Here is a 10935-nt window from a genome sequence, read left to right as displayed (position 1 = left end):
TCACCAAGTGGGGGACGGGGGGATCCAGTGCTAACAAGGCCACTTCAGTTAAGTTGGAAGTGCCATATTCTCAACAGTTGACAGGAAGGGGTGAATATCAAGAGATGGAAAATTACTTTTGTAATGCTAACAAGGCCAATGCAATCAAGGTGGACATCGCCCATTTCCAACAGTTGACAAGAAAGTGTGAGTATCAGCAGAGGGAAAATTACTTTTTGTAGTAACCCATCCATTCCCAGTCTTTATTCAGGCCTAATTTGATGGCGTCTAGTTTGCAAATTAATTAATTATTTTCACATGGCTAAGCAAGGGTACATGCTGGTATAGTCTACCATAGTGCATGCCAATGGGGCTCAACGCAGTGCGGTAGTAATATAGAATACTGAGCTGGCCCAAGTAATCCAGCCAGCTTTTTGCATTCCCTTTCATAATACAGTCATTTATCCCATCTATAATCCCAGCCTGTTTCCAATTAAGTACAATGTACACAGTGCAGTCATCCTGTAATTTTTAGTGCAGATAATTTTACCAGGATATTGTGCTTTTCTTATAGGGACATCACCACAAGAAGGTGGTGACAGAGCCAGAGTAATGGTTCTTATGTCACTCTTCCTGCTGCTGACATAGCAGGATTTAGGTGGTATTTTGGTCCCTTATGGCATGTTGCAGCTGGTATAAAATACAGCAATCTTCAGGCAGCTTTAACTTAGCACAGGGGGACCAGTTCTGCATAGAAGCTGCACCGGGATTGAAGGAGTGCAAAGGTGAGTTCACCAGATAGGAGCAAGAGTCCCTTCTAAAGAAATATTTTACATTGCTCTAATTGTTTATTTTTCTTAATTTTTCCTCCCTCCTGTTCTTAAAATACAAAGCACAGACTAAATACATAGCTGTTGATCAGTCCAACTTTTAGCATGTGGCTGGTGTGGAGCTACAGACAAAGCAAGTGCAATGGAAATGAAACATTTAGTATTTGTTGGCTTCTCTGAATTGATCTCGAGTTTATTTTTTTAAAAAGGTGTTTGAGGTAGTATTGTGAAAGATTGAAACTCCTAGAAGTGGGAGGTACTAAAATGAGACCCTTTCCAGGTTCTTATAAAACAGCCAGTTTTACAGCTTCTCACAGAACGCTATTGAAGGTTTTCCCAATCTCTACAGCATTGGAACATATTGGACAATATTTATTCCAGTCAAAAAGTGCCAAACAGGCTTTTCATAAACTACCCTATACTTACCTTTTGGGCATGTTTATAAACTCCACGATATGGGAGAAATTGGATTTTGTCACATTTTGTATGCTCCCAAGCATGTTTGACAGAAATAAGTATCAACTTTGTGTATTTCAGTACTCAATCATATTTCTAGGGAAAAACAACTAATTCTGCTTACTTACATTTCTGCGAGGAGATGATGAAATCTGTTCTGCGTGACTCATTTGGTACCAAAACAAAATTGGTACCAATACAGTTAAATGTTAACTATGTTTTGCCTTTTCAAAAAGCCCTACGCCCTTTATACTAATTTCATAGGAAGTAAAATTTCTATATTCAGCTTCAGTTTAATTAGATTAATGCCTTAATGTTCAATTTAAGAGTGATTTGGGGAGATTTCAGACATGCTCAAATTAACTTGCATTTTGAAGGGGAGGGGGGGAGATTAAGTGGAACTCACACCAAAAGAAAAAAAACTGACAAGCATAGTTTTTGTGCATGTGAGCAGGTGTATTTTGCTTAACTAATCAATGTAAAGAGGTTTTTAGTATAAATTCTGATTTTTATCATATATCCCCATAGTACATTTCCCAAGCTTTCCTTAGAATATGCAAAGGATGACAAGTGTCAGTACTTCATACAACTAGATTTAATAAGTTATTACAGAAAAAATAAAGTCCAAACTACAAAGTTTAAGCAATAGCAGCATTGAGCTCCATGTTTAGTCACAGTACTGCAGTTCCATACAAGCATTAGTCCAAGCCAAAAAAGTAGAAGCCTTGTTAGGATTACTAGCGAAAACAATCCAAGAGAACATGTAATAAAAGATACAGTACATTTAAAATTAGTTAGCTGAAAAACAAGTACAGAGATCTTAGCTGTGAATACTCTAAAAGTTATGTCCATTTTTTGACAGCAAAATTACAAATACCTAATACTTTATACCCCAACAGAACTACCTCCAGGAAAAAATAGCTGAAATGACTTTCCCATATTAGCACCCTGGTTTTCTACTTGTTGCTAAATTTTGTTTGTTTCCATAGAAATTTAAATGTGCCCGAATTATATGATCATTATAGTTCCTGACCAGCTACCCATTTGGGGTATAGAGTAGTCACCAACATGACTATAAAACACTCTGTGGCATGATAGAACACTATAACAGCTGAGATTGAGAAGAAAGTGTGTCTGGTTTAAAAAAAAAAAAAAAAAGCTGACATCATACAAACCAGTGTAAAGCAACTACATACAAGCCAGATTAAACAAAAGAGACATTTGTACAAATCTGTGACTAATCTTTCACTCATATCTTGCAAGTAGAGATGTCACAATACTGAAATATTAACATGGGAGCTTTTCCCAGTTAAGCGCTTTTTAAAAAACTACTCTAACAGAGAGAGTGAAATCAGCAAGTTATTTGCTAACAGCATATTTGCAATACATTTTACCCCATGCCTTGCTAGGAGGCTATAAAACACAAGCATGTAGGCAGAAATCTAAGCATAAACTTTGTACCACTTAAGAAATTCTTTTATTCCCCCCTTCAATCCTTAAACTCCTTTATATTTGCAATTTGTATATATTCCAACCAGTAGTACCTAATTTTAGTCTAAATTTTACCTCACTATTCTAGTGATCTAGTCTATACATTACTTATGGAACTGAATACACAGAGGATATACACAATGGCTCAACTCTGGACACGTTTCTTTCTACAAGTTATAGGTGACCTCTATCACATCAGCATAAATTAGTTATGAAAGGTCATCAATAAGCCAGTTGAAATAACTGATCTCTCCAGAGAAGGTCATTGTATGCCCTGTTTACGCAACACCAGTTTCAATCTGGATTGTTTTAGGCACCAGAGTAAAGAGTCACTGGCTCTAGGATGTGGGTTTTGCCGGGAGAATAGGGAAAGGGAAGGGTAGGTGAGCAGCGGTGAAGAGACTGTGAAGAGACGCTTTCATGGCAGCCATGGATGCTATATATGCAAGAGACTAAAAAGACAGACAAAAAAGAAAAGCAAATAAAAATTGAAAAAGATGAAGGAGCTGAACAAATTGTCACATGTAGTGGTGATATGGGTTACTTCATTGCAACCAGAAAATTATATGCATTATTTTGCATTAACTATGTGGCTACCAATAATACATGGTAACTCCACTGGAAAATTATGTAGTTACCTGTGTTAACATGTTTACTTCTTCTAAGGCTGTTCCATGTCATCAATGAAAAATTATGAAAGAAGGGAAGTTATTCAGAAAGGGGACAAATAAATAAATAAAGATGGTGACAGAACACATTGAAAGGGGATAGGGCAGATTTTAGGACATTCAACTGCAGACAGTGTTTGAAAGAAGAATTTAAATAAGTTCATGATAAAAAACAATGGAGCATTATGCTGAACAGACAGGGTCATAAACCCATTATTTCAGTAGATTTTAGTTCATGATAATAGCAATAGCATTCATCGGCACTGGTGTTGTATAAATCTAGACAGTGAACTGGTACTGTGACATCCCTATTATTTCCCTAAATCACTTTGATAAAGGAAAAGGCTTTTCAAAATATCACATTTTTCTGCTTCATTCTGTCATTTTATTGCCCAATTATTCATTACATTTTCCAATCACTTTATATAACCATTTTCATCATTGCCACACTATTGTAAACCACATCAGCAAGTTAATACATAAAGCTTTGCATTTCAAAAACTAGACACTTTAGTAACAATATTACAAAGGTTTTAGCTTCAAAAATAACTGAAAATGAAAAAAAATAAACTTTTAAAGAATTAGCATCATAAAATTAATTTATTCCAAGTAAAAATACAAAATAATATTAATGACATTGACCAGATATGAAAGTCTCTCCCAGAAATAACTATATTAATGGTTGAGAAAGCACTTCTTAAAGAAAATATGAAATAAAAATGAAAAATATGTAAATATGTTTAATTCTTTTCTTAGCAAAAAATCTTTCTAAAAATAACAATGAAAATTTGTCTCAGTACAAAGGCTACATTACTATTGAAAATATACCAGCATGAAGAAAAGGTACATATTTGACAGTAGAAAAATGATCTTAGTGAATCACAATGTCTAAAGTCTGCAATGAAAATAAATCTGCAATAAAGATTTATGCCTTTTTTTCTTTTCATTTTTCTTTTTTATATACAAACAGTACAAACAGTATTGCACATAACAACAAATAGTCGAGGTTAGGTTAGCCTTCAAAAAAATCAACTAGTTCAAGTCTCACAACAGAAAAGGCCACAATAGGACCTGTTGTACCCAGGGGCTTCTTAATCAAGTTGCAGTTCAGAACACCTTATTTTAAAAAATATTTTTTGAAGGACCCTCTTAATAGAACATTAATAACTCAGGGGCACATTCATGTACAAAACAAAAGGGAGCATGTTATAATTTAATAAACTAAAAAAGTTCTCTTTAAAAAATACAAACAGAAGAACTCTCACAATTCTGGTCAGTCGTGCATAATCACACTTGATTATAAATATACAAATTAAGGGAAAATATTTCTTCACCTTCTATTCACAACTTTCAGCACCAAATGGAGTTTGTGTTTACACATTTTCTTTACGACAATTTTGTTTAGTTTTAATCCAACTTTATGCTGTACTGTACATCATCTGTCTGTCTCTCTCTCTGGGGTGTGTGTCTACATGAAAGAGGGGAATTTCTTCAAAAAGGTTTACTTATTTCACATAATTAGGTAGATTTCTGTAGGTTAGCTATGATCTTTAATATTACAGTTATAAAGCTTTAACGTCTTCATTTTCAAAAAACGCAAATAAGCATGAAAAAAATAAAGTTACCCATCTGTTAAATCATTTTCTTGCAGAATTAAATTAATATATATTTTTCTGAATAAACTTACTTAGAAAATATCATTTTCTTTCCTATATTTCAAAATTGAGGTATTGCAAAAGATCATGTCAGTCAGAAAGCATGCCTTTTTCTTTAAAAAAAATCATTGGCCGACTGTTGAAAACTGTCTAGATACAAAAAGTAGTGCATAACAAAATGTCTTTTACAGATGAAAAAAAAAGACATCTGGGCTTGAAAACACAATATCACCAAAAAGCCCAGAAGTAACCTTGAAAGGGATAATTATAATAAGCATTTTAAACCAGTAAAAAACTATTTTTCTTTTTTCAAAAACAGAAAAGTTTCTTTCAAAGCCAATAATTGCAACTACACATTGACAAAAAAAATCGTACTAAATTAGACACAAACAAGGACATCACAACAAACAAAACCCAGAACATTTAAATCTACTATGCGGTGTCATATCCAGTCAGATTGTCCCCAAAACTGCAAAACAAAGGAGGGAGGAGGGGAACAGTGTACACAGTCTCACAATCATAAGTACACCAAGTGTGTTTTTATGCTATTATCTACAGTCCCATAGGACATGCTAAATAAATGTCTACTGTGTTAGCAGGTCTTAATTGTATTCAAGCATCACAGGATACACCCAGGGATCAAAGAGTTAACGCCATACCCAGAAAGCAGACATCTCATATTAACTTGTGTGCAGACATTTCTTTAGCACCCCACTTTTTCCTAACTTCCTTAAAAATGTGCCTAGTTTCTCAGTTTGACAGTCTATGTAAGCTAGTATGAGCTCTTTGGTTCTCTGGACAAGGTCTGCAGCTACATAAATGGTGCAAGCATTAGGAGAGAGATTGTAACTAAGAGCTCATGTTTTTGTTTATATGCCTATTATAAACGGTCAAAAGTGTGTTAATGTTGGATATGAGGCTTTAACAGTTAAGTTTGATCACAGTACTAGACATAAATCACTTTACTATATAAAATAAATTGCACAATATATAACAGAGCACCGCAAAGTACTTCATCTACCATCCACAAATTTGTTTTAAGGATATCCTACATCTACTTTTTATATTTGCTGTAATATAGGTCATTCTGTAATGGGCTGATCCTAATTTCAGAAGCATTACATTTACGGAGGCATGCCTTCCTCCAGTCAGTAATCATTTTTTCCTTTACTCAGTATTTTGTAGCTTACATAGATTCTTAATTTGTGCATTGTGGGCAGCTTTTATATTAGACATATATAAAATTTATTGCATGCAGCAACCTGATTAAGTAAACATGCAGTCAAAATATTGACCTTCCTTGGAAGCTTTCTGTATGCTATACTGATCTCCTTTCAGCAGCCACCACTCTATTTTTAATCACATATTCATTTTTTTTAAATTGATACCCTAGCCTGAATAGAGTATTATGGTATTAGTAATACCATTTTAATAGCAGCAAAAGCTATTGCAGCATACATTTACATAACACTAAGACCTAAAAAACAAAACAAAAAACCCTCAGCAAAACAGAGAAAAAAAATCTGATCCAGCTTATGAGGTATCATCCTTACAAGTCAAAATGGAGAGCAACTAAAGGCTTATTTTCTTTAAGGGTTATTCCTACCTCTAAATGACCCAAACTAATGATTGCTGAATTTCTGTTTAAGTTTTTGCTACATCTGCCACCTATTTGTGAGTATTACCTTTGGTAAGTCATCTGCTAGGGGCAAGTCTAAGTTTCTGAAAATAAGTGCATGCTCCAGTTCAAAAATAAAAATAATAATTATAATAAAAAATCTTCATCACATACACATCAACCCAGTGGTGGCTGATGAGAATGGCAGTCTACGTAATGTCACTAGTGACAAGTCTTATGAAGGAAATTAAGGTACCAAGCAGATGTTTGTGTGAATCAAAGTGCAAAATCAGTACAGTTACACTCTGCCGGTTTGTATTATACTGGACACTGAGTTCAGTAATGTGACTGTAAATAATAATAATAGTAATAAAAAGACCCATATCTTCATTAAAGTCGAGGACAAATGCACAGATTTCCAGAATACTAAGCCCTGAGGCAGCGTTCTCTTCTTTTCCCCTCGATTTTATCTACTCCAGTACTTGCTGCTGGGTTTAAGCATAGGGTTCAGCTCCAGCGGAATGGAACGTGGCGTGGCCGGTCACCTCCCTCCTTCACCAGTGGTTTGTGGAACTCTCGCCCAGCACGAGAGTGTATGCTTGCCCAGCAGTATTCACAGTAATACTGCAAACAGGTAACATTGGCACAGAAGAATGGAGCAAATTTTCCACCACAGCGAGTGCCCTGGCATTCATCACACATCTGATCATCCAACACATATGGCTTCACTTCCACCTGTAATGGGAAAAGAAAAATTACTATAGGAAAGGCAAATGCTTTACATAGTTCATTCAAATGCTGGTTAAAGGAACAGTATTTTGATTTATCCTTTTGAGATCCCATTAATGCCTTTCAAGTTATGCTCATTGAACCTCCAAAGGTTTTGTGGTTGAGATGCTTATTAAAACCCACTTTGGTGAAAATTTGGCAGGAAATCTCATGAAGAAATTTGCTTTGATAGCTTTCCATAATTCCTGCTTTCAACTAAGATGGAAATGTGTGAAACTAGTGTCTCTCTCTCTCTCTTAGAATTTCTGCTTCTGGGTGCAAAAGCATCCAGGTGTGTGGATGCACATCAGAGTTAAGGAGCAGGAAAAAGTTAACTTCTATTGTTGAACCACAGCTGTTTGAGTAAATTCTTGTACCAAATGGAAAGCAGGGATGATTAGACAAGTACAATTACCATAAAACAGAACACCAACAATAAAAGTTTAAATGCATTATCACAATTTGTACAATGTTTGGAAGAGTCACTATCTCAACTATTAACTCTAGAAATTTTCAAAAAATGGAAGTCTGAATGCACCCATGGTACTGTAAGTCCCAAAGGATGCCATGCTAACTGGTCCCAGTTTGCCATATACTTTAATAATCTCTGTGACCAAAAGGAATCAGGGACACTCTTGAGCAACAAAAGAATTAAAGGTGCAAGGCAGAATGATATTTATTTCTCTATTATTTTGTAGGGTGCAAATGGGCTTTAACAGTTGACATCAACTGAGGGCCTTGAGCGGACTATCCTCTTGTAGAGGGTATAGGAGGTGGCTGCTGGTAGGGTACTCTTAGTGAGACAGCCAGAGCTTGAATTTGATGACCTTTTGGTTACATTGCAAAGCCCATCAGTTTTCATACAGTTTCTAGAGAAGGTGGGATTGGGGATTTGTGGAAGTTTTTAGTTTGGGATGTTCTTGTACATTAATTTGTGGATATTGGTTTAATTATGGGAGGTGTTGTGAATAGAGGTTTTTGAGTTATTTCAATTGTTGGATTGTAATCTACTGGAGAGGAACATGTGTGCTAATATTCTGCATGTGCTCCCAGAGCTGTGGATGGGCACATTTTAAAGAAATCTAACTACCTAAACCAATTGATATAGATCTAGAAATGGCTATACAATATGCAGCCTATAGTGGTCCCACTCGAGCCTTTAATTCTGGCAGAAGCTCAATATTGCTGGATGCTATCACAAAAGCAGCACATGTAACCAGGACAGATAGGGTTACCAACTGTCTAATCCCACAAACCCAACCACCCTTGCCCTGCCACGCCCCTTCTCTGAGGCCCCACCCCCTCTCATTCCATCGCTCACTCTCCCCCACCCTCACTCACTTTCACTGGACTGGGGTAGGGGTACAGGAGGAGGCTAAGGGTGTGGGCTCTGGGAGGGAGTTTGGGTGCAGGAGAGAGCTCAGGGCTGGGGCAGAGGGGTGGTGTGCAGGAGGGGGTTCAGGGTGTAGGCTCTTGGAGGGAGTTAGGGTGCGGGAGCAGGTTCGGACCTGGGGCAGGGGTGCAGGATGGGATGCAGGCTCCAGCCAGGCAGCACTTACCTCGGACGACTCCCAGAAGCGACTGGCTCCTAGGCTCAGAGGTGGCAAAGCGGCTCTGCACGCTGCCCCTGTCTGGAGGCACCACCCTCGCAGCTCCCATTGGCTGCGGTTCCTGACCAATGCGACCTGCGGAGTCAGCGTTTGGGGCGGAGGCAGCACGCAGGAGCCAGACATGCCAGCCACTTCTGGCAGCCATGTGCAGTCAGGGCAGACAAGGAGCCTGCCTTAGCCCCACTGAGCTGCTGGCTGGACTTTTAGCGGCCTATTAAAATCTCCCTGATTGGTTTAAATAGCAACCGGGAGATTGATTCCAATTCCAGGAGACTCCTGGCCAATCCGAGATGATTGACAACCCTAAAGGCAGACTCTAACTGTTCCTAACAACTTCTCTATGTTCAGTGTTTTGCAAGATATTGGTTCTCTCTCGTGCTGACCCCTGCTGCCCATCTTACTCATGGCAGTGCAGCATAAACCGCATCTACATTATGATCTAGCAGTTGTGGCATTTCAGTACATAGGAATCCCTTCCCAGCTGCCTAGGTACATACCATGTAAGCATGGTAAAAGAAGCAGAGGGTGGAGGTGGAAGGAAGAGTGAAAAATAGAAACAAAACCACCAACAAAAGCCAACCACACAGTAATGAGGGTAATATATTCCCTCTGTTCTATATAAGAACATATAGATTATTAGATAGATCTTGTTTTTGAAAGTGACTTTCATGAGAACATTTAAGTGAGAAAACAATATAGTTTCTGTGTTTAAGAAATATTATCCCTTACAGGCGAAGGATACAAACAATTCATGGATCTATTTCTGCATTAGTGGGAAGATTCTGTTTTTACTTTATGACCAAATATTACATTTCATACAGTTTGAGATAAATTATAAAAGCTTTACTATTAAGAAAGTGACCATTTCAAAGCTGCATATTCCCTAAATATTTTCCTGCTGATGGGTAACCTTGGATTATAGCCACAGTTATTACACGTTACCATCAAGCTATTTACCTTGGGATTTAGCAATATATTTTGATCAAGAATTGAGGTGGAAAAGGAAGATTTCTCTTAGCTCTGGTGAGTGCCAAAGTGGTTTAGCATACTGTCCTCTAATTTTGAATTTCATCATCATAGTATTCCCTGTATACATTTGCATGATTACTTTGATATAGCTTTGCTTTAAAAGGTTATTTTTTTAGTACCAAAAAGCCCTTTGGATTTATCTTAAATATGAACTCGTATATACTCGATCATAAGCTGGTTCATTTATAAACTGACACCCCCCCCGAAGATGGATAAGTAAAATCCCCCTCCCTCCAGAAAAAGCTCTCTCTATACACACAGAAGGCACTAAAATCCAGCTCATTTCGAGAACTCCTACTTTTTGAAGTTTATTTTCAAATGTGTAGCTACAATCATATCCTTTACAACAGACCACATTTATTGCACTAACAAGATTTTCCTTCAATTCCAGTGACCTAGAAAAACTCAGTTTGGATCAAGAAGCAAACTAAACTACTGGACAATTTAAAAAGTAGCTTCACATCTTAAATGTTAACTTGGCATCATTGCTAAAAATACCATTAGAATTATTGTCATTTTTCTCAGCCTTGCTATGCCCTATTTTCCCTCACAAAGCACTAAAGTAATATGTTTATGTTAAATCTACAATGACTCAATGTCAAAGTAATTATATTCTGAGCCTAACATTTATACAGTGCATTTATGACAAAGGAGCATGAGTCAGATTTAACACTGAATTTTCCTTTCATTTGCAGACTAGAAGCTTTATATTTTACTCTTACTATTGAACTTCAAAAGTTTACCTCCATGGTTACAATTTTAAAAACTTAAGTCAGAAATTATGCAGTATAATTGTAGCTCTGTTGGTTCCAGGACATTAGAGAGACAAAG

General features: G+C 36.9%; 1 protein-coding gene across 7 annotated transcripts in view; it reads right to left on the bottom strand.

Moving 5' to 3' along the window:
- Positions 1-1797: 1797 nt before the first annotated feature.
- The window catches only part of CPEB3 (cytoplasmic polyadenylation element binding protein 3), a 191083-nt gene continuing 181945 nt past the window's right edge, over positions 1798-10935 (bottom strand). For 5 of the 7 annotated variants that reach the window (XM_045023056.1, XM_045023059.1, XM_045023060.1 and 2 more), the window contains one exon: positions 1799-7432. In XM_045023056.1, coding sequence (XP_044878991.1) covers positions 7205-7432 — 228 coding nt within the window. In that variant the 3' untranslated portion in view covers positions 1799-7204. Of the gene's footprint in view, positions 7433-10935 lie in introns of all 7 variants that reach the window. The other 2 variants (XM_045023058.1, XM_045023057.1) reach the window with 1 other exon arrangement.

This window comes from Mauremys mutica, chromosome 7 (genome assembly GCF_020497125.1).
Source record: "Mauremys mutica isolate MM-2020 ecotype Southern chromosome 7, ASM2049712v1, whole genome shotgun sequence".
In the NCBI taxonomy this organism is placed as follows: domain Eukaryota; kingdom Metazoa; phylum Chordata; order Testudines; family Geoemydidae; genus Mauremys; species Mauremys mutica.
Note: the sequence above shows the minus strand (reverse complement) of the source record. Positions and strands in the feature narration are given on the sequence as shown.